Consider the following 25,307-nt stretch of genomic DNA (forward strand, 5'->3'; position numbering starts at 1 on the left):
GTGACTGTGGGGCTCAAACCAGCAACCTACAACTAAACAAGAGGATAAGTACATCAGAGTCTCTAGTTTGAGAAATAGACGCCTCACATGTCCTCCGCTGACTGCTTCATTAATTGTACCTATATTCCAAATTCCAAACTTCTGGCCACCAGTGTATACCATAATATATTATAGCATTTGTAGTAGCCCCATTCACTTCTATTGTGCCTTACTAGACTTAGATGTGTTTAATTAGTTTTTTAAGGGGTATGACAGCAGATGGCCGGGTGGGGGTGAGGGGTAATTTTAACATAAGCAAGTGCTTTTCACAGAGAGAGAGAGAGAGAGAGAGAGAGAGAGAGTGTGGGTGAGTGCTGGAAGATCCATTAGCAGGGCATTTCTTTGGGTTTGTTGGATATTTTGGTTAGCAGCCCAACAGCCATTTTTGTAATCAAGGCATGTTCGCATGTGCTTCCCCGAGCCGCGTCGGCTGTCTGCCGCTTGGAACAATCCCAGAATTCCCTGCTGACATGCACAGAACCGTAAGTCCCACTTCTTCTTTCTCCTTCTGTTCTCACTCCCACAGTCCCTGTGTATCACTCAATTCTCTGTCCTTGTCTCGTTTCCATGTCTGGGTCTTGTTTGATCCTTATTTTGCAGTCTGGATAAAGATGGTAGATGCAACTGCAACTTACATGAGCTCGCGGACACAGACGCTGCGTTTACAAGGCCTCGGTTTGAGGATCGGAGCATCAGACAGTTGATAGTCAGAGCTGCTGTTTTGGGAGTCAGAGCTGCTGTTTTGGGATTTTTGTTGTGTGATATGTAAATATGAGAATGAAGGGAACAATCGCTGGAATGTTCTGTGAATGTTTGAAGCATTGATAATTAATTTCAGAGGTTGTTTTCTAAACATTACAAGAGTTTAAATAGTTAGTTCATCCAAAATGACATTTTTGTAACAATTTACTCATCCCCCTCAAACCCGTATGACTTCCTTTTTTCTGTGAAAAACAATAGGAGACATTCAAGCCGTTGTTTTCCAAATGAATGATGTTTTGTCTCAAGCTCTATAATGGATAAAAAAAAAACACAATTAAAATATCATAAAAGTAGAGCGACTCCTGCACTAAATATTTGAAATAATCTTAAAGTTGCTTACAAGCGATTTTAGCCATTTTAACTTCCACGAGACTAAGCTGTTGATATAGCCACGCCCCTTATTTCCAACGCAATGCACCGATACCGTTGAAACCGACACCAAGCATGTTCCCACTGCTGGAAAACAAAACATTAGCAAAATGGTGCCTTTAAATGACAAATTATAAATCAGAAGATGCTATTAAGCCTCAATAATTCTCTGCAACGACATCTCTGAGAACACGCAAAAAGATTGACTGGCAGAAAGCGTCAGAGACCGCGGCACAGACACAATTTTTGTTTGCCGTTTATGGAGTTTATAGCTGTTACAGAGACTGGTGAAATATCTCATGACACTTATTTCATTAATATCTTTCAGGGGGTAACAATAAAATAAATCGCTTAAAGTCACCTTTAACCTCTTCAACTCTGGGGCATTTTTGGGGTGCCGCCTGCAATTGTTCACACTCAAATATAAACGCTCACTCTCTCCATAAAGTATTTTATTTCACCATATGGCAGCAAGAACTAGAAAAACTTATGTATCGTTTATCATCCATCACAAAATGTTGATCTGAAATGTAGGTGGCGCTCTAATGCATTTTAGTCCTCACAGATGTGCCCGTCCATAGACATTCAGTCTAATGTTTTGTTCATGCACCACCCCCATTGGTTTATCCAATATATCGGCCTCTGAGTGGACTACAAGCTCAATCTAGGTGTCATTAGAAAGCCAAGATCCTCCCCTTTTTATCATCAGTAGTCGAAACATAGATTTCTGATGATTTGTTTTGCATGGTTTTCCTTTCCGGATGGCATATTTTGTTCTGGATATCTGAGATATAACATTGGATTATTCAGCCAGACAAATAAAAATGTCTCATATTTTTGAAGGCAAAAGTAGATATTAAATATTTAGCTATTTGGGGCTTACAGCAGCAGTTATTGGCGCATTAAACAGACGTTTGCATTTGATGTCTTACAAATATCATATTTCACTTTGTAATTCTTTTGAAAGTCTTTTGAACTGTGGTATTAGTGCAACAAAATAAACAAATGTGCAGTCGTATTCCTGAGAACGAGAGCTTTCATTTGATTTATGACATGTCTATTTCAGTGCTATTTAAATTATTACTTTTATATTCGTATTAATATTTGTACCACATAACCACTAGGTGGCGCTGATTTTTGACACAAATGATTTCAGGCTTTATTTTGTTATTTTAAGTAACTTAAAATGCAGAAGTGATGGTTACTTATGAAAAGCTTTCAAACGAATCCTCAAATGCCACATTTAACATACTTGCACTTTTATTTCCTTTTCGGGGCTTGGCAGTAAAAATCACTATTCACTTTCAAAATATGGAAAATTGGGACTTTTTTTGTATTTCTCATTTTGTGTTGCATGGAAAAAAATGATAATACAAGCTTAGAATGACATGAGGGTGAGTAAATGAAAGGATTTGTATTATTGCGTGATCTATCTCTTACACTTTTTGCAAACTTTAGTTCGTTTTGAATCATTATTCTGCATATTTTTCCACACAGCGAGAAGTCTGGACTCATAATATGCTTGCATATGTCAGTCTGTCTCGATGTGCTTAAAGAAACAGGAATGCTGGGAATCTTAATTAAGTTAAGATGTTAAGTGTAGTCTATAACAGGGCTTATTCTGTCCACCTGAACCAATCAGAATCGCCAACACAGAAATTTCAGAAATGTCACATTGCGGTCAATGTGAAGTCCACTGACAATGTTAGTTAAGTCAAAAACGTAGTTTAGATTTTCTTGGTTAAAGAGGGAGGATAAAAGCATCTTCAGAACTGAAGCTTGAACATTGAAATCCCTAAAAGCCTCTTCAAATCCAGAAATATTCTGTGTAGGAGTTCCGCTTGCCTGGAGTCAGTCGGGTTACATCCCTATAAATAGTAGTGCAGGCACTCTGGCTGTTTAAAGTGAGCCCTCTCTCAGAATCCACCGTGATATAAACATGTGTTGGGTGTGTACACGGCAGGGTATTCATGTTTGATGCCTGCTTTTGATGTTTTTTAACACTGCAGTACCAAACGTAAAACTCCTGTCAATCGGAGTGTTTCTTCTTCAGTTGTGCGGTGAAATCTTCCTTCCCTGGAGGATCCAGTATGTGCCCTGCAGCCAACCCTGCAGCCGTTTAAAGTAAATTCAGCGTGCTTGCGTGCTGTGAATGCTCAAACACGTATCGCAACTCTTACAGACAGACATCAGAAATGCAGCAATTCTTTCAGAGGCGATATGCTTATAGGCCTAAATGTGGGGCTAAAATACATTGCATTTTCTGACATTGGAGATATTGGACACTTATGTGTTTATGTATTAAAATGCAGCGCATTTATTATTTTTCACTGTGCATTTGTTTACTTCGCTAGGATTTACACATTGGTTTTGCGAACAAATTGTTTTTGTCCAAAGTGCTAGAATGTCCAGCATAACTGTGGATTCGATACAGTTAGTGATTTCAACAAACCCCTTAATTTACATTTAAATTTGTTTTTGTGATTTACTGCATTTAGTGCAATTAATTAGGCTATATGAAAAATATAATATGCATACAATATATGTAACTGATGTATTGAATTATCTGAATTGTAATATTTATTATATATAATATTTTTTGTTATTTCAATTATTATATACTTTGGGATGCACCGATATGGAAAATCTTTGGCCGATACCGATTTTAACAAAAGCCTATTGGCTGATACCGATATTTTGCCACTTACCTTATTTTGTCATCAGATCCCTGTTTTGCTTGGCAATTATGTTTTAAAAATGCACAAAAAATACTTTTTATTGTTCTAACAATTGTTATTGTTGTTTGCATTGATCTTGGATTGGATCAGTTGAACACATGACAGGCAAATATTTTTAAAGAGAGCCACAATGAAAGGTAACTAAACATTAAAGCATGATGGTTGATATGGAAAAAAAAAGGTTATTATGTACATCTAAAACATTTTTACACTTCTGTTTTTGCAGTTCAAATCAACAAATCTCACATTTTAAATTTTTGTACTGTATATAATAGAACATCACAAATTCACATTATGCAAACATATTATGTTGGGCAATTCCACGTAAATGTCAATCACATCATGGGGGTGGAAAGTTACCAATGGAACAAAACACCCTTTTAAATTCTATAGTGGTGTAAAGCATAATGGAAAATGTCATCCAGACCGCTAGAGGGCGCCGCTTGCTCACACAATGCTGACTGAAGCACTGATTGCAGTCTATTTTTTTTAATCGCAGCCTTTCAAGCTTTGTAATGTACATGACCATATTGTGATTTCAGTCTAAATCAATCATGCAGCCTTAATGGATACCATACCAATGTCTCAGAAGTCAAAGTCTGCTGGTTTCAAAGTGTTTTAGATGGTTGCCGCTTTCACAACAATTTTCCTAACTAATGTGAGAATGCGAAATAATACAAATGTAATATTACATGTTAGGAGTGCCGCCTTTATTCTCTGGCTGTCATTATTTCTGGATTGTGCATTTGAATTCAGAGTTTTTGCAAAGTGTGTTAATAATTATAAATGAACCATTGTTTTTCATATCTGCGTTTTCAAGCTTAAAACCGATATGGTTTTAATTTGGTCAAGAATCATCTGATAAATATCGTCGGCCAATACATCATTGCATCCCCATATATACTAAATTATCTTTGTTTGGGGGTCTTTCTCAGTAAATAATGTAATGTGTTAAATTGTGATTAATTTTCAGTCACATTATTTAATTTGTCTAATTGAAATAAAAATACAAAATGTCAAATTTCAGAGTGTAACTCGTCCTGCATTGTTTGTCTTGAATGATACCTCGAATTGTGGAATTTTTATTTGTATTAATTTATTTTATTTTTTTTAGGTGTGCTATTACTTTTGTATCAGACTTACGATTTTTTCCTGCCAGACACTAGTTAGATTAATATGTACACGTCAGGTCAATATGTCCAACAGTATGTGCACGTCAACCATCAGACCTTAATGTCCACCCTGACTACTCTGGGCATCACAGGAACTCTACTTGACTGGTTTAAGTCCTATTTCTTAGCTAGGTCCTTCAAGGTAGCCTATAGAAGTCATATCAGGTACTTACTGGGGTACCACAGGGCTCAGTGCTTGGGCCACTTCTCTTCTCTATATACACAACATCACTGGGACCCATCATTCAGGCACATGGGTTCTCTTATGGTGCGTTCACATACTACGTGAATACAAATTTCACCTCGCTTTGCTAGCGCGAGTTTGACCGCTGTAGGTGTTCACATACAATGCGAAGCTTGTGCAAGACAGGAGGAGGCGCTTATAGGACAACTTCTCTTTCCGCCATCAACCATGGCTGATATCACAATGACTGCTTCTCTGTATTTGTTGTGGAAGTCCCAGATATGTCGGAAAACCAAACGCCGTTGTGTTTGGGTGCATGATATTATCCCGATTTCTTCTGCTACTATGTCAGTACGTCAGTGACATCCGAACAATTTCAATGCTGATAGGCTTTCGTGACAACGCGTCATGCGGATATTTCGCTCGAGTTGAAAAATTTCAACTTGCGCGAACACGCAAAGCGTATGTATGTGATCGCGCCACACGAAACGCTCTATTCGCGTTGTATGTGAACGTACCATTACCACTGCTACGCCGATGACGCGCAACTTGTCTTTCCAGCCCAACGACACCACAGTGGCTGCTCGAATCTCTGCCAGTTTGGCAGACATCTTGTCCTGGATGATGGAACACCACCTGCAACTTAACCCAGCCAAGACCGAGGTCATCGTCTTTCCCATAGACTGTAAAAAAAGATGGCCGACGCCCCTTCGCTCTTTTCCATTGGTGAGAACTGAAGCCGCCAGTGTCCTGATATGGCGCTGACATCTTGGGACTTGAGTCTGCGCAGTTGCGATTTCGGGACCAGACCTGCGCAGTAGTGAGCAGGAAGTAAAGCTGCGAAATCAAGGCCCCACCCTCACTCTCGCTGAATCAATCGCAAGCACACGCCCCTGCACTAATTAATTATAGAAATTTAGATATTAAATTTAAAGCTCCAATCTCCTCAGTCCTCCGAAGATCCCGAAAAAAAAGTCTGTTGGTGCTTCAGTGACTACTTCGCTCAGAGAACCTGTCAATCACAGCTGTCAATCATGATGTCACAGCAGCGTTTTTATAGCATCAAATAACTAAAAACAAACTTATTTTGAAAACAAACACTTGAAATGACATCAACGTGATAGTTTCTGTCATTTACTGTCCTTTCTATCTTTGGAAAAAAGATATGTGAAGTGTCATTTAATTGTTTAGTTGGTCTCACGTCCCGTTGAATAACATGGGGAGGCGGGGTTTATGACCTATACTAGGACCAGTCACCGGGGGGCGATCGAGACATTATGGCTTCACTTTTGAGGGCTTGTGCAGCACGCTTGGTCTTTCCAGCCAACCCTAATGTTGAACATATCATCACTGTTCAGCTGGGTGCAACTACAGTAACGCCTTACAAAACGGTCAGATTTCTCTAGGGGTAACCATCGATAACCAACTCAATTTCACAGACCACATCTCAAAGACGGCACGATCATGTAGATTTACACTCTACTATATCAGGAAGATAAGACCCTTCGTCTCTGAACATGCCACACAACTTCATTCAGTAACTTGTCATATCTAGACTGGACTACTGTAACGCTCTCAATGCAGAACTCCCTGCATGTGCAGTTAAACCCCTGCAAATGATCCAGTATGCAGCAACACGTCTAGTCTTTAATGAACCAAAGAGAGCACATGTTACACCACTCCTTGTTTTTCTTCACTGGCTGCCTGTTGATGCACGTTGCAAATTCAAGGCTCTGATGCTGGCATGCAGAACAGTCATTGGGTCTGCTCCAGCATACCTAAAATCCTTTCTCCAGAGCTACGCTCCAACCAGAATCCTGCAGTCGGCTAATGAGGTGCGCCTTGTTGTACCAACACAAAGGTGCCAAAACACTTTCCCAGACTTTTGGTTTCATCGTACCACGCTGGTGGAATGACTCACTCTCTGGCTTCAAAAAACGGCTAAAACTCCTCTTTACAATGAGCACTTAACCATTCACTCATCATCTGTTTTGAATACTTTTCATATCACTGTCTCTTTAAGAGGAATCACTTATGTTTCCTCTTTTGTAAGTGGCTAAAAGTGTCTGCCAAATGAGTACATATAAATGTCTGCAAATTACCTGCATGTGTTTATTTTGTAATTGATTGACACTTTATTATCAGATTTCTCAAAAATGTTAATTAGCGAGTTTTTTTGTAATGAGCTGCTTTTTTTTTTGGTTTATATAAATTTCACTTAATTACTAAGAGCTACTGGTATAAGAATACAATTTGGTAGAGCAGCAATTTAAAATATGACTTTGTTGTGAAACATTAGGATATGTTTACGTATCTAAATGCATCTCATAATCGATAAAAATGTCCTTGCAAAATCTCGATATTCTCTTTGTCTAAGTCAGAGATGGGATTCCTGATCATGCCCTCAGGGTTGTGCGTTTGGAGTCATGTAATATTTGAATGTGAGACATCTTGAATCAGCTGATGTCATGGGGAGTTTTGGTGCCCGTGGCTCATGTTGGGTGTCGTAACACCTGATGCTTATAATGGCGCGTCCATCTGCACAGACACGCAACTGCACATCTATAGAAACGTTACAATAAACAGTTAATGAACTGATCACAACAACACAAATGTTTATTTTCTTTTGTTGTGCATTTGCTTGCCTGTTTATTGGCAGTCATTTTGGCAGTTATGCCTTATAAAATCAGCCTAATTTACTTTATTTAATCCATTATTTCTGCTCCGAACTGTTTAGACCTCCCTAAACATGTGATGGGTTCTGAAAATAACATGGGCATGTTATAACATATAGGTTCAAAACAGTTCTGTTTGTGTAAAACCATTTATTTCTGTGTGAATTGAGATGCCGTAAAAGCAGGAAATCTATTTTAAGACATGATCCATGTGTAATTTACAGGTTGTCCAAGTGTGTTTGTGATATTGAGGTGTGTTTATGTTAATAAAGTGTTCTGTGCTCAGAGTCCCACAGAGATGATGACGGTGATGAAGAAGAAACAGAAGGACGCAGAGCTCAATAAAAAGATTGAGGCCTTACGAAAAAAAAATGAAGCACTTATGAAACGCTACCAGGTGAGAAGTTTCCACCGTCCTGATGTGCTTTAAATACATCATAAATGTTTCTGCACATTAAAGCTTAAGTGTGTAATTTCTGCTACACTAGTGTCACCATACAAAATTGCAACAACAACAACAAAAAAAAATGCTTTTTAAATGAGATCCTCAACATATGCATTGTTTTGGCCACATGAGTAATTTGGGTGTCTGTGATCTTATATTTGTCCTGTTGGTTTCTCGTTTTATTTTTTACAGGAGGTAGAGGAAGATAAAAAGCGGGCAGAACAGGAAGGGATGTCACTGCACAGCAGGAAGGGAAAATCTGATGATCTGACCATCACCATCAATAAATCATCCAACGTGAGCTGCATAGCATTTGCACTGCATAACTCTTTATTAAACGTAAAATATTTGTTTTGCTTCGCAAATTGATCGTTATTTTACCGATTAATCGGTGCCGATAGTTGCTTTTTGGAACTATCGGTTATCTGCAATAACTGTTAAATAGTTGAATATAGAGTATTTTAACAGTGCCAAGTCTCCATTTTATTTAAAATAAGAGTCCTGAAATAAGTGTTTTTAGGGCTGGTTCTTAGTCCCACATGATGCTTCAAATCGTAAATTTTTTCTGGTTGTTATTGGGATTTTGGTTTCACAATAAACAGCATCTGGGATTGTATTAAATTTGGACTCTTGTAGCTTCTATGTCTATTCCTGTCATAGTAAGGAAAGGCTAAGAACGTTTTTTAACATTCTATAAATCGATTTAGAAACTAAATCAGTTTTAGACACTATCGGACGATTAATCGGTTAACGGCCTTTTCCACCACCTTTGTTATCGGTATCGGCAAAGTCTACTATCGGTCGACCTCTATTCACAAAAAGGCTAACAAAGTTTTTTAACATTCTATAAATCGATTTAGAAACTAAATCAGTTTTAGACACTGTCGTACGATTAATCGGTTAACGACCGTTTCCACCACCTTTGTTATCGGCAAAATCCACTATCTGTCGACCTCTATTCACAAAAAGGCTAACAACGTTTTTTAACATTCTATAAATCAGTTTTAGACACTATCGGACGATTAATCGGTTAACGGCCTTTTCTACCACCTTTGTTATCGTATCGGCAAAGTCTACTATCGGTCGACCTCTATTCACAAAGTATTGCACTTTCAATAAGGACAGTACAATAGCTTGTTGTGTCTGTAAGTCATAATACACAACTCTGAACAGTTTTTTAGTAGTTGAATATGTCTTGATAGAGCAAGGGGTTTTACTTGCTTTTTGCACTTATGAAGCACTTATGAAGCACTACTATAGTCTATTAGACTCAAAGATGTCCATTAAAATGGTCCGTCGTGTTTGTTGTTGTAGGAGCAGCAGCAGCGTGTGGTTACTCCGAGATCGTGCCCCGCAGGGCCAAACCCCGCATCACAGCAGGAGGAGGAGTCTGGAGATCTTGATTACAGCATCTTCAGCATCGGAAGAGGAAAGAGGAGACAACTGCTCATCACAACATCTGGAAACATCAAGGCAAGATTACATTTAAATCTCTTTTACTATTTTATTCGTTCTTCTAAACTGTTTTGGTCAATCATTTCAACCCGAACCGCTTAATGACTCATTTTAAACTTTCGTGTGTAGGTAACCAGCCTTATTAAACTTCACAGTTTAAACGTTTTTAAAACTTGCAGCAGAAATAATCTTTAATATTTGCACACTGCATCTACTACATCTGTTTGCATACTGAATTGTGATTGGTCTTTAAGACACTTTATTGTCATTGTATACAATAGTGTGGCAACCCTCAGAAAACAATAGTAGACATATTACACTTAAAGAATAAAGATAAATAGATTAAGTAATACAAATATAATAATTACAAATATATAGACAGAGATATATATATATATGCGCTATCTGGACGTGGTGTTCAAGTAAATGAAAAGACAAATATTTATACACACACACACACATATATATACACACGCACATATATACACACACTACATATATATATACACTACACACACACACGTGTATATGTACGTCATGCATGACGCTACACACGTGTGTGTGTATATATATATCACATGACGTACATGTGTGTGTGTGTGTGTGTGTGTATATATATATATATATATATATATATATACACACACACACACATATCACGTACAGCAGTATGCACATGCATATACACGTGTATATACACACACACATATATATATATATATATATATAATATATATATATATATACACACACACACACACACACACACACACACACACACATATATATATATATATATATGCACACACACACACACACACACATATAATATATATATATATATATATATATATATATATATATATATTATACGTACACACACACATTATATACATTGTGGGATATATACAATATGTTTCATGTTGTGTAGCATCACTTTTTCTCTTTCTATATTTCTAGTTGGTAAGTTTTGGCTCGTTATTAGTCATTATATGTTATCTATAATTTATCATGCATGCTTTATATGAAATAATTTTTCAGTGTCATTTTGTACTGTAATCTAATCAATTTATTGTAATCACTCATTAAAAAAACTTAAGACCCACTGAGTTATTGGGATACCTGCCCATTCTTACTTTAAAAGCTACCTGCCACATCTCAGAAAGCCGACAGTACGGCATCTCACTCCTTCATCTGTGATTTTTGTTTCAGGGTAAGAGAGTGTTTGGTGAAAGGAAGGACAGAAATCGGCCTGTGAGTCCAGTGAGGTTGAAGCCCTCTGTTGAGTCCAGCACACGAGTGAAATGCCCTTCGTCCACAAAGACACATGTGAGATTCATGTTTTTACTTGAAAGAAAATGTGTGCTTTGATTGATGACCTGTTCACCAATATCAACAGGGTGACCGATGGTTGGCGAACATGTATACATGATATGATACCATTTAAATGTGCACTCAGTGATATTTGTGCTTAAGTTTACTGATGCAGCATCACACAAAAACAAAACCCTCAGTTACAGTTCAGTTACCGATGCATGGTAAAAATGCCCTATTCACAGGCAGCAGTTTATTTGAATTGGTTTAATTTATGTTACCTTGGATTCATTTATTCCTCAAGTTAAAATGTTAGATTACAGGGATTATTAATAGGGATGCACCAGTCTGATACCTGGATTAATATCGGCTCCGATACTGACGTTTTAACCAGATAGGGTATCAGTCCGACAAGCCCGTTCCTAATCCGATACTGTGAGTTAGTTATGCTCGTTACCGTCAAGCACCAAATATGGCATGAAAGAACCATTAAAGTAGTTTGTGTGACATATGTCCATATTTAAAGTCTCTTGAAGACATACGATAGCTTTGGGAATCTCAAAAGTCTGCGTTTAATTAATACAAAAATGGTTAAGTGTTGCTCCGTTTTGTTAATGGCTAAAGACGCACTGCTGTTTTCCGCTCTCCGAGTAGCACAAAATATGTGAGCACTCCACACGAACAACATATAAGATATACATTACTATAGTTTAATAAAATTTGAATATTTATTGTTATTATTCATAATATAACCCCTTTTCTCCCAATTTTGGAACGCCCAATTTCCACTACTTAGTAGGTCCTCGTGGTGGCGCGGTTACTCAATCCGGGTAGTGGAGAACAAGTCTCGGTTGCCTCCACTTCTGAGATAATCAATCCGCGCATCTTATCACGTGACTCGTTGTGTGTGGATCGTGGAGAGTAGCATGAGCCTCCACATGCTGCGAGTCTCCGCGGTGTCATTTCTCACCACACGCTCCATTGAGAGCGAGAACCACTAATCACCACCACGAGGAGGTTACCCACTCAACCCTCCCTAGCAACCGGGCCAATTTGGTTGCTTAGGAGACCTGGCTGGAGTCACTCAGCACGCCCTGGATTTAAACTCACGACTCCAGGGGTGATAGTCAGCGTCAATACTCACTGAGATACCCAGACCCCCATCCCTAATTATTAAGATAATGCAAGTGATATTCTGCTCGTGTGATCTCAACATGGCAGAGCTCATGAATGTGTGTCCAGTGGATTTTACAGACATATTGAGACAAATAAACAATACTTTTAAGCATGTTTAAAAGTGAACTGCATTTGTAAAGAATGGTATTTATTATTTATGTAATGTTTAATTGCCAGACAGTCCATTTAGAACCATTTTCAGATTATTCACTTATTACAACAAAACTAAGTGTATATTTTAAACTCTCATGAGCCTGAAGTACACTCAACACAGTAGCAATTCTTGGTTTACTTGGAGTGAGTCAATTCATTCATTCAGCTCCAAAAAAAACCATTTTTATTCACTAAAAAGAGCTGGCTCATAAGAGTAATTTCTCTGGGACGCACCCTGTAGATTCAGTAGCAGTGTTGCTGTGGCGCTTAATAGTAATAGGAAAGACCGTCTGAGTATTATAGTCCGGTTTTCTGTCCGCATCACTGGAATAATGCATGTTCAAGAACCATTGGGTGGGGTAATTAAAACGTACTCGCACATCCACTGTAAATCCAAGAGTCGTCTTGACTTCATCCCGAATCCTGATGGCATGAACGCTCCTGTATATACTTTTGTCTTGCATCAAGATGTACTGCTAACTGTACCTGCCCACTGGCGTGGAAGAAATCCTCTCGGCCCGACTCGCCGCACCGGAGAACTGTCGCTTCAGGGTGAGTTTGTAATAGTTTGCCCGTGTGCATTTTCTATTTTCTAACTGTTCGGTTGAAGGGGGTACCAAACTGCAAATCCGGAACAAAACAGTTTGGTGAATACATGTTTGCACTTTAGCTTCCACTCGGCTGACAAGCAATGAAAGTAGCTACGTGGTTAGCTAGTTAGCTATAAGCTCGTTGGCACGGAGAGTATGGACATTGTTTATTTACTTTCTAGCATTGCATCTCACCAACTAGGTAACAACAATGCGTGAAATCAACACTCAACAGACACAATTCACCACCGCACCGTTGTCTGCTGAGTTGCAAAAAGATGCTCTGATGTTTACCTTTCAATCTGCTACGTTACTGACTGCACCGACAAGCTAACAGCAAACTTAAGTGATAAACATGAGTGACATGGTTGTCAGGGACAGGGTTAACATTATATTAGTTATATTGAAAAGGAAAATGATGGGTTCATTGTTTATTAACTGTCCAGTATGTATTTCACAAACTAGTTAGCAACTTACCATGAAGACACCGCTTAACACCGCACTGTCAGCAGAGCCACCGTCAGCTCAGCTCTGTAAACAATAGTCAGAGCACGCTCTGCTGGATAAACAACGTTATGACACCAATTCTAAATCACCCCAAGCATTGTTTTCTGCATTATATGTTCTGAAAACAAAATATTGGAAAACATATGCGCCGATACATCTGTGAAAGGCTAATATACCGATAAATCAGTCGAGCACTAATAAATACATTAATAGGCTACATACAAACTGTATATATAGTTACTGTAGCAAACAATGTATTATTGTCTAATAAAGTCATATATAAGCAGTTTGATGTTTTTTCAATCTTAGTAAACAACTTAATAAGTTGGCCATGACTCAACCATCTCAACTTGTCAGAGAAATGGATCATTAATAAATTATGAATTAGACATTTATAGTTGCCACTTTAAACCAGTTAGTTGGTGCTTTATTAAGCATTACTTGCTTTAATATTAAGAGTTTATAAAACAGTTGTAAACGTATATTAATTAAGCATTAATATATGTCAAATTTATTGCATATGTAAATGTGTAAATTATGGATTCATGCCTTCTTAATGTTTTCATAAACACTTATTTACCACTGATTTGCATAAACTGAAATATGTTAGTTAGGCATGGTTAACAAGTTGTTTACTTATCAAACTGCTTATATATTAGCTTATTAAATAACAATACATTGTTTGATACAGAAAATATAATTAAATTACATACTATGTGTACATAAGTTTAGAGTTATATTCGTGAGTTTTGTCTCTTACTAGATTAATTCTCGTTGATGTGTGGGAATTTCAGGGCGTAGACAGACGTGATGAAGTTATTTCACGCCCAGAAGGGTTGAACCGTCTCCATGGCAGCTGCTCTTGTCCACTAATATCTGAAAGCCATGAGAAGCCGAAGTGCACATAATACACCCCATTGTCTGGCAGACATGATGAGCTGAGTCTCTTTATTGAGAGTGCTTTAGTGTGATTTTAATATGCACTAATTCTTACATGATGACAGAGAATGCAAAGACTCTTTGTTAACAGTGGCGTCCTACAACTATGTTTACATTCCTGAAGGAAAAAGAGTGTAAGTATTTTAGGTTGTAGTCTTTGGTTCTGTGTATATGAAATGCTACGTCGGTGCACAAGAATTATCACCAAATGCAAATGCCATTTTTGTAGTGTAAAGATTATTATAGATGAGATGATTAAAGTCATAGTCCAGCCAAGATTGATCATTCCATTATTATTTATTCACCCTCATGTTGTTTTAAACCTGTATTAATTTAATTCTTCTGTGTAACACAAAGGGAGATGTATGCATCCCATACATTGAAAGTGAATGGTGACTGAGGCTAACATTCCGCCTAACATATCCTTTTCTGTTCATGGAAGAAAGTCATATGTGTTTGGAAGACCATGGGGGAGGGCCAAGTCAAAACTTTTTATCGTAATCTCGATATCAATTCTTAAAATCCCAAGATCCATATTTTACATTTACTTTAAAGTAAGGATGTTGATTTATCACGTTAATTTAGCGTGATTAATTATACAGTTGTGGCATTTATTGGCACACTTGGTAATTATGAGCAAAGAAGGCTCTGAAAAGAAATCTACATTGTTTAGCCTTTTGATCTTTCATTAAAAAAAATCACAAAAATCGAACCTTTAATTGAAGTTAAAGTATTGAAACAGGGGCAATATCTCATTATTAAATCAATACTTTTCTCCAAAGCACATTGGTCATAATTATTGCCACCCTTTCAATACTTTGTGCCACCTCCCTTTGCCAAGATTTCAGCTCTGAGTCTTCTCTTATAAAGCCTAATGAGGATGGAGAACACCTGGCAAGGGTTCTGAGACATTCCTCCATACAGAATCTCTCCAGATCCTTCAAATTCAGAGGTCCATGTTGGTGGGCTCTCCTCTTCAGTTCACCGCACAAGTCTTCTATAGGGTTCAAGTCAGGGAACTGGGATGGCCATGGCAGATTTGGGTGGTTTTATGTTTTTTGGATCATTGTCCTGCTGGAAGATCCAACCAGGACCCATTGTAAGCTCTCTGGCAGAGGCAGCTTTGGATTTTTTATCTGTTGGTATACGATAGAGTCCATGATGCCATGTATCTGAACAAGATGTCCAGGACCTCTGGCTGAAAAACAGCCCCACAATAATTAAAGATCCAGCACCACATTTAACCATGGGCATTAGGGACTTCTTCATCTCTGTGTGCGCCAAACCCATCTCTGGTGTTTGCTGACAAAAAGCTATTTTTTTGTTTCATCTGACCACAGAACACGGTCGCATTTGAAGTTCCAGTAATCTCTGGCAAACTGAAGATGCTTGCGTTTGTTGTTGGATGATGAGAGCTTTTTTTCTTGAAACCATCCCTTTTTTTTTTTTTTTTTAGATCTTCTGACCCCAAGACCCAATTAATTCCTACAATTCTCCAGCTGTGATCCTTGGAGATTCTTTGGCCACTTGGATCATTCTCCTCACCATGCGTGGAGACAATTTAGACACACGTCCTTTTCCAGGCCGATTCTTAAGATCTCCAGTTGATTGAAACATATTAATTATTGCCCTGATGGTGGAAATGGGCATTTTGAATGCTTCGGCTATTTTCTTAGAGCCACTTCCCATTTTATGAAGCTCAACAACCTTTTGCCACACTTCAGAACTTTATTCTTTAGTCTAACACACTGTGATTTGATGATTAAAGGAATTCGGCCTGTGTTTTACCTCATATTTATACCCCTGTGAATCAGGAAGTCATGGCGGAACACTTTCTTGTTCCTTGTCAACCAGGTGCACTAAAAAATTGAAAATATGAACGGGAACATACTTCAGATATATTTTACTTATAAGAATTTCTTGGGGTTCTAAATATTGTGGCCAACGTGTTTTGGAGAGAAACATTTATTGTTTCAGGCACGTCCAGCTGGGAGGAGGCCTCGGGGAAGACCTAGGATTAGGTGGAGAGATTACATCTCCACACTGGCCTGGGAAAGCCTCGGGGTCCCCCAGTCAGAGCTGGTTAATGTGGCTCGGGATAGGGAAGTTTGGGGCCTCCTGCTGGAGCAGCTGCCCACCCCAGACCCGACTTCGGATAAGCAGTTGAAGATGGATGCATGGATGAAAATTGGTTTGAAGAGGGAATTATTTGGATAAAGCAGTTGATCAATAATGAGGTTGTTTAATACTATTAATATAAAACATAAAATATTTCCAAAAAAGAGCCAGATTGTGTATTTCAATGGATAATGATAACGACATTTATATGCATTATTATGACTCTTTATTATATACAAAGTTAATTGAACTGATAAAAATACTGTCAGGACTTGGGCTCGTACCCAGAGAGCATAGAACAAACTTCCCAAACAAGCAGGTCAAAAAATATGGGAGAAAGTCTCTCAATGTAATCAAAAGTAGGTCAAAAAGGAACCGGCATTTACCAAAGATCTGCCTAAACAAAGGAACCTCAAGACTGAGCAAAGATACAAACAAAAGCAGGTCTTATATAAACACATACAGGCACAGGTGATGTCATTGAGCTAATAATGAACAGGAAATCAGGAGGAAGTTGTGGAAGGACTTGTGCTCTAGGTTCCCCTCTGCTGGACAGACCGTGGTGTGACATATACCTGTATTTAAAACTATTTAAATTGAAATTAAAACCTATTTAAACGATATCTAAAGGTAAAAATCTGAAAGCAATATGACCCATCCAACTGTTTACTATGTACAATATTTTCTATAATGTAATTTGAGCTGCTTCACTTTCATATACATTTTTGCTGTTTTATAACTAATATATATATATATTTACTCCACTTTTTTCTCCCCAATTTGGAATGGCTTATTCCCAATGCGCTCTAAGACCATGTGGTGGCGTAGTGACTCTGGGTGGCGGAAGACGAATCTCAGTTGCCTCCACGTCTGAAACCGTCAGTTCACGCATCTTATCACGTGACTTGTTGAGAGCGTTACCGTGGAGACGTAGCGTGTGTGGACGCTTCACGCTATTCTCCGCGGCATCCATGCACAATTGCCACGTGCCCCACCGAGAGCGAGAACCACATTATAGTGACCACGAGGAGGTTACCCCATGTGACTCTACCCTCCCTAGCAACCGGGCCAGTTTGGTTGCTAAGGAGACCTGGCTGGAGTCTGGAGACCTTGGTTTCATATAGAGTTTAAAACCTTTGTTTTGCCATGTACTGAACGGAAAGGGAGTTTTAAAGAGTGCTTCCTTTCATATTTTCTGGTGTGTCATTGCTCCAAAAAGGCTGTTTGTTAGATAACAGATGTGTTTCTCGTGGATAACAGACAGATGTTTAATATGTGTGTGGGGGGGACTCTGACATATTCTCCCGTGTATATACTGTACATGGAATGACTTTTCCATGACGCTTTAGTATTTTGAGTCCTCCGCTCTGGCTGATCACTGCAGGTTGAGGTCAAATATGATTCCAGGAGAATGACGCAGGCATAAACAGTGCGAGCTATTGTATGATGTCATCGTTTACTTTCAGCTAGAGCTCAGATTCTGTTGAAAGTGTTTGTCGAGTTACTCTGACCACAGTCTTGCAGGACGGCACTCAAGACACAACAAGAGACAGAAATGGAAAAGATCAAAGGGGATAGGCTGTTGCTGTTGGCACTTTTACTGCTGTATGTGTGTGTGTGTGTGTGTGTGTGTGGTGTGTGTGTGTGAGAGAGAGAGAGAGAGAGAGAGAGAGAGAGAGAGAGAGAGAGAGAGAGAGAGTGTGTGTGTAAGAGAGTGTGAATGTGTGTGTGTGTGTGTGTGTGAGAGAGTGTGTGTGTAAGAGAGTGTGAATGAGTGTGTGTGTGTGTGAGAGAGAGTGTGTGTGTGTGAGAGTGTGTGTGTAAGAGAGTGTGAATGAGTGTGAGTGTGTGTGTGTAAGAGAGTGTGAGTGTGTGTGTGTAAGAGAGTGTGAATGTGTGAGAGTGTGTGTGTGTAAGAGAGAGTGTGTGAGTGTGTGAGTGTGTGTGTGTGTGTGTGTGTAAGAGAGTGTGTGTGTGTGTGTGTGTGTGTAAGAGAGTTTGTAAGAGTGTGTGTGTGTGTAAGAGAGTTTGTAAGAGTGTGAGTGTGTGTAAGAGAGTGTGAGTGTGTGTAAGAGGTGTGTGTGTGTGTATGTAAGAGAGAGTGTGTGTGAATGTGTGTGTGTGTGTAAGAGAGTGTGAATGTGTGTGTGTGTGTAAGAGAGTGTGAGTGTGTGTAAGAGAGTGTGAGTGTGTAAGAGAGAGTGTGAATGTGTGTGTGTGTAAGAGAGTGTGAATGTGTGTGTGTGTGTGTGTAAGAGAGTGTGAGTGTGTGTAAGAGAGTGTGAGTGTGTAAGAGAGAGTGTGAATGTGTGTGTGTGTAAGAGTGTGTGAATGAGAGAGTGAAAAGTAATCCCAATATCTTTCCTGTTGAATTCAAAGGTTTCTACTAAAAATATTTTATATTGAAATATTTATAATCTGAAATATTAGCCACAGAGTGTTAAAGATTTGCTTTTGATCTTGATAATATACAATGACTGATGACGTCATTAAGCAGATGTACTTCTAATATATACCCACATGAGGGCAGTAGAACTCTGCAAACTTGACTGTTTGCTTTCAATATGATACCTCCTTTATTGATCTTGAAGACTTCAACATATATTTAATAAATGTATTAGTTGATCTTTAGGGGTTCAAGCACAAAGTGCTGAAACTCTTGTTTTTTCAGGATGTTTATTATTATTCTGCCCTGGAACTGATTGTGCAGACCGTACCGTAAGGCCTAGAGATATGACATTTGGTGGAATGGTAGTACTCCAGCCGACTACACATGCGCTTGGACTCGTCCCTATCGGCCAATGAGGGGCGCTATAGTGATCAAAAGAAGAAAATCACACATTTTGGGTCACAACTCCTCTTTTGCCTTTCACTCAATCGTAACCAAACCACTGCAGAAAGATTCTTGAGATTCCCCATATCAATAATTATCAAAAAAAGTTTTAACGTTTGATTGAACGTTGTGATGGCACACAAAAACGTAAGAAGTGGGCGTGGCCACTTACTTAAACTGCCATAACTCTTGAACAGAATGAGATATTTTCACCAAATTTGTAACACTTATGTACAGCCGTGGCCAAAAGTATTGACAGTGACATCAGTTTTGTGTTTCTGCTTTAGTTGTTGTGGTGTTGATTCACATTGTTTCTAGATTATAGTGCAGAGTGATCAGATGCATTTTAAGTAATTACAAAAAGCTTTATTGGCCCAAAAAATGAACTTCATCACAAACACCCAAATGTCACTTTTTTTTTTTGTGGCCCTGGCACAAAATGACCAGCTAACATAATTTCACTAATCATATCAGCAGCACCTGGGAAAGTGTGAACGAGCACTAGTCAGGTGAATTCACTCTATCATTCTGATTGGATTATAAGAGCAGACTGATTGCTATAAAAGGACAGAAGTGCTTCCAATCATTGTGTTCTTGTTAGCAATGGTTATCTCTAAAGAAAGACATGCAGCCATCATCGCTTTGCGTCAAAATGGCCTCACATGCAAGGAAATTGCTGCAAAGAATATTGTACCTGAAAGAACCATTTACCGGATCATCAAGAACTTCAAGGAGAGAGGTTCAACTGCAGTGAAGAAGGCTTCAGGATGTCCCAGAGTGTCCAGCAGGTGCCAGGACCGTCTCCTCCTGAGGACTCCGCTATTGGATTGTGTCAGCACCAGTGCAGAGCTCAATATTGGCAGGAGGTTGGTGTGAGTGCATCTGCACCCACAGTGAGGCAAAGACTTTTGGACAATGGCCTGGTGTCAAGAAGGGCAGTAAAGAAGTCACTTCTCTCCAAGACAAACATCAAGGACAGACTGAAATTCTGTAGGAAGTACAAGGATTGGACAGCAGAAGACTGGTGCAAAGTTATTTCCCCTTCCGACTGTTTGGGACATCTGGAAAATCGATAGTCCGGAGAAGAAAAGTTGAACGCTGCCGTGAGTCCTGTGTCGTGCCAACAGTGAAGCATCCTGAGACATCCATATGTGGGGTTGCTTTTCATCACAGGGAGTGGGCTCGCTCACAATCCTGCACAAAAATACTGCCATGAATAAAGAATGGCATCAAAACGTCCTGCAAGAGCAACTTATCCCAACAATCCAGGAGCAATTTGTTGATGATCAGAGCATTTTCCAGCATGATGGAGCATCATGTCACAAGGCAAGAGTGATAATGAAGTGGCTCGGAGATCATTACATTGAAATTTTGGATCCGTGGCCAGGCAACTCCTCGGATCTTAATCCCATAGAGAACCTGTGGTCAATCCTCAAAAGGCGAGTGGACAAGCAGAAGCCCACAATTGTTATCAACTCCGAGTACTAATAAGGCAAGAATGGATCGCAATCAAGTCAGTATTTGTCCCAGAAGGTAAATGCCTTTTAAAACATATAAAACGCTTATTTATGTTTTCCAGTATCCCAAAGAAACATGTGAAAAAAAAAAATATACAAATAATGAATCAGCAAACTTTGCAAAACGCAAAATTGATGTCACTGCCAATACTTTTGGCCACGGCTGTAGGGGGTCATTCTGAGGACACATTAAAAAAAATTCATGCCTCGGCCACTTGATGGCGCTTTAACAATGACACATTTAAAAATAGCTCTAACAATGGAACCGTTGGTCCAATCAACTTTCAATTTTTCAAGCGCTGCCTTTGTCCAAGGCGCCATCCAGGTCTATGAGGACAGATGCATATCTTGAAATCATGATCAACTTTCAGCAGCTATTAGTCATGATTAATAGATCTGAACAAAATATGGTGGGCCTATTTGACTCTTGGCCCAAAAGGTCTGTGCAAAATGTACAGAAACATTATTACTATACTATGATAGACCATAGTCGAAAGGAGTCAGTTGAGGTGGTTTGGGCATCTGGTAAGAATGCCCCCTGGGCGCCTCCCTAGGGAGGTGTTTCAGGCACGTCCAGCTGGGAGGAGGCCTCGGGGAAGACCCAGGACTAGGTGGAGAGATTACCTCTTCACACTGGCCTGGGAACGCATCGGGGTCCCCCAGTCAGAGCTGGTTAATGTGGCTTGGGATAGGGAAGTTTGGGGCGCCCTGCTGGAGCTGCTGCCCACCCCAGACCCGACTTCGGATAAGCGATTGGTCTTAATCAAACGGTTTATTAAATATTTCAGATTCGGCGAACTAGTCCTAGGTTTTTCACTCAACCACAACCAAAACCTGAACAGGAAGAATCAGTGGACCGCCTAGATCAATAATGATCCAAACAATTTTGAACTTTTTATGGGCGTGGCCTAGTTTACCCAAAAGAGTCCATGTGAGGAGTCGCATGTGTGTTCCAGTGAGTGCATCTCGTCTGCTCAATCAAATATGGTTATCATGTCAGACTGGACGTCAGTGACATCATCAAACAACATTGGCACATGTTTTGTGACCAAACATCACTGAAATCAAACCTGACGCCGGCTGGCAAGTTTGTTGTGAGAGCTACAATGGAGGGGATTTTCAGTGAATAATGACTTAAATTTTTGCCTGTTCCTGACACAAAGCTATCATATGACTTTGACTTCTAGCTTTGAGGCATATCTCTATCTCTAGGTAAATACTGCTTGATTTTGTTGACTGATATGAGACTCAAATTATCTTCCTGTCTTGTAGGCACCCGAGGGGCCTGATCCACTCAACTTCGGTGACTCTAACATCCTTTCGTCCAGAGAAGAGCAGCTGGAGTACCTACGATGGAAGAAAGAGCGAGGAGATCGACAGAGAGCGTGTCGCCCGACACAAAAACGCCAAAGGCCAGTGGAGAAGAGCCTGGGACCTGGACAAGACCGATCTGATGTAAGACAGAAGCGTGCGCTTGTAATGCATGCCTGATTTCTGTTCTGACACAAGTGTGCCCTGATTTACTTTGGCTTTGTAGGTGTTGTTGTGAATGTTCTCGTTGCATGTTTAATAATCCCTTATATAAATCGCAGCTGTTTAAATCTTAACGGAGTCGTTCTTGTCTGTCTTTTGCTGCCTAGACTAACTGACACCATCAGAGTTTGTTTTCATAACTGAAGTCTTTAGTTCTTTTTTCCCCTTTTATTACATTATTGACCTTCTGTGCTCAAGTTTAACATCAACATGAAATCTAAATTTACCAGGAATGTGCATTACTTTCAGAGGTAGACAAAATATATTGGTTTTACCGATTAATCGATGCATATAGTCACTTTTTGGAACTATCGGTTATTTGCAAAAATGTATGCGATAGTTGCCGATAGTTTATGTTCCTCTGTGTTTCCCTCTGGCCTCTAGAAGTGAAATAAAAACGATCAGTGACAGACAATATTCATCCAAATTTTATTCTCACTTCAATGCTAATTTGGATGAAAACTCAATGTGGAGCGGAGCGGAGGGGCGGGTCGGAATATCGCACGCCCGGTCCCCAATCGGCCTGATGGGGCGCGCAAGGGATAAAGGCGGCCAGTGACGACGGTTCGAGAGAGGGAGAGAGAATTACCGGCATGTCCGTCATGTGTGTGTTTGTTTGTGCTTTTGGTTTGAGTTTAATTAAAATCTTATTTATATTGACAAGCCGGTTCTCGCCTCCTCCTTGCCCATCATTAACCCCCTTACATTGGTGCCGAAAGCCCGGGAAGGAGGAGGGATGCCCGTTGCAGAGTCCTCGACACTGCCGTCCACCCAGGGGAGCGTCGCTGCCATCTGCCGGGTGACTGAGTAGCCCGACCGCCCGGATGTGTGGAATGGCCGCCGTCTGCTGGGCAAGTGGGGACTGGATACCCCGACCGCCTGGAGCGAGGGAGCCGCTGCCGGGGGCGGAGGAGTGCCCTGCCATCCCCAGAGACACGGAGGGGTCGAGGGAGACCGCCGTCCGCGAGGGGAGGAGGGAAGAAACTAGGGGCGGAGGAGTGTCCCCATTTGCTGCCAGAAAAGCGGAGGGGCGTTCTGCCCGCTGGGGGTCAAAGGTTTGACTCCGGTTCGCCCGGGGTTGGAGCGGCTGTCGTCCGCCTCAGTGTGGAGGAGTGTTCGAGGACCACGCGACGGTACATCAGAGAACCGGTGAGTGAGCTTTTCTCTCTCTCTCTCTCTCTCTCTCTCTCTCTCTCTCTCTCTCTCTCTTTTGCACCGTGTTGGCCTTTTCCCTCGCCTATTTTAATTTTTTTGTTGTTGTCTTCCCCTCCTGTCTCCTCCCAGGGCGAGGAAGGTGGGGATGACCACACAGGACGCAAGATACACCCCGCCCCAGGGATAGGGGGGGATGTACGTCATGCCGGTGGCACCCCGGCCTGAGATAACGGCGGGAGGAGTGGGGGGCGGGGCTGGGGCGGAATATCGCGAAGGGATAAAGGCGGCCGGTGACGACTGTTCGAGAGAGAGAGAATTACGGGCATGTCAGTCATGTGTGTGTTTATGTTTGTGCTTTTGGTTTGAGTTTAATTATATATTGATAAGCCGGTTCTCGCCTCCTCCTTGCCCATCATTAACCCCCTTATCTTGTTATAATTGGGATTTTGGTTTAAAATAAAAAGCATCTGGGATTTTATTAATCTTGGACTCTTGTAGCTTCTATGTATGTGCCCGACATAGTAAGGAATGGATTTCGGACGATTTATCATTTTTCGGAATTTCCACCACCTTATTTTTCGGTTTTGGCAAAATCCACTATTGCTCGACCTCACAAGAAGTTTTTTTTAACATTCTGTTAATCGATTTTAAAAACTATTTGCCGATGAATCAGTTATCGGCTTTTCCCACCACCTTTATTATCAGTATCGGTAAACCTATCGGTCCACCTCTACTTTCGTAATTCAAGTTCCTGGTTCGGTATTTTCCAAAGATAAATACGCTAGTCTTAATCACTCATCAAAATGGAGTAACTATTTTTCCATTTTACGTTAATAAAATGGGTTGTCAGTGTTGACCTTTTGACCTTTTAGCTGAAGAACACATCAGTGGTCAGGATGAATCTATTAAAGGTCCTTGTTTACATTTAGAGGACTATAAAACCACTGTAGATGTCAAACGGCTAAAAGCGTCTTTGCCAAATTGTGCATCATCTCATATTATCTGACGTGTTTGTTTTCTCAGTGACATTTAGCTATTGCATGAAGTTGCCACTGGCTCAAACTCTTATTTATTTTATTTAGCAGAACGAAGACCTTGAATTTGAGCGGGACATAGTTTATAAATAACAACAAGATTATTTAGAAGTTCCTACATTGCCTTTAATAACGGCCCTTATCATCATGGTTGAAAGTTTTACTTTAGCTTGTGGAGTAGTCGGTGCTTCTGCATGGTTTGAGAGGAGGCATTTATGGTTATATCTTCATTACTTCATTAACTGTGCTCATGATGCATGAATTACTCCAGAATTAGGATTAAAGGTCATTTAAAAATCAGTTTGTGCTCGTATCATGCGTTCAAATGAATGGAAAAGATCAAGTGTGTTTTCTGAGAATGAAAATCATGATATTTTTTTTCTAATTAATATTTATTTTTTTTCCTCTGTAAAAAAAAAAAATTTTCCTCAATTTTTTTTCTCCATTTTTTTTTTCTCTAATAAAATTTTTTTCTCTCTTTTTTGTTTTGCTCTAAAAAAAATTTTTTTTAATCTTTTTTTCTTTAATATTTTTTCTCTAATACCTCAAATTTTTGTCTAAATTTTTTTACTCTAATTAATATTTTTTTTTACTCTGTA

The 25,307-nt window shown here is 39.7% G+C and overlaps 1 protein-coding gene across 4 annotated transcripts in view; it reads left to right on the forward strand.

Moving 5' to 3' along the window:
• The first annotated feature begins 341 nt into the window (after positions 1–341).
• Positions 342–25,307, forward strand: part of LOC127657414 (coiled-coil domain-containing protein 9B-like) — a 30,545-nt gene continuing 5,579 nt past the window's right edge. For 2 of the 4 annotated variants that reach the window (XR_007972275.1, XR_007972276.1), the window contains exons 1-6: positions 342–521; positions 8,226–8,336; positions 8,577–8,681; positions 9,699–9,857; positions 11,052–11,168; positions 22,259–22,441. Coding sequence is in view for 2 of the 4 variants with exons in the window: in XM_052146187.1 (XP_052002147.1) it covers positions 438–521; positions 8,226–8,336; positions 8,577–8,681; positions 9,699–9,857; positions 11,052–11,168; positions 22,259–22,441; positions 23,804–23,899 (855 nt within the window). In the remaining 2 variants the exon portion in view is untranslated. Of the gene's footprint in view, positions 522–8,225; positions 8,337–8,576; positions 8,682–9,698; positions 9,858–11,051; positions 11,169–22,258; positions 22,442–23,238; positions 23,377–23,803; positions 24,566–25,307 lie in introns of those variants that run through there. The other 2 variants (XM_052146187.1, XM_052146188.1) reach the window with 2 other exon arrangements.

Source organism: Xyrauchen texanus, chromosome 16 (assembly GCF_025860055.1).
Source record: "Xyrauchen texanus isolate HMW12.3.18 chromosome 16, RBS_HiC_50CHRs, whole genome shotgun sequence".
NCBI classification, from domain to species: Eukaryota; Metazoa; Chordata; class Actinopteri; order Cypriniformes; family Catostomidae; genus Xyrauchen; species Xyrauchen texanus.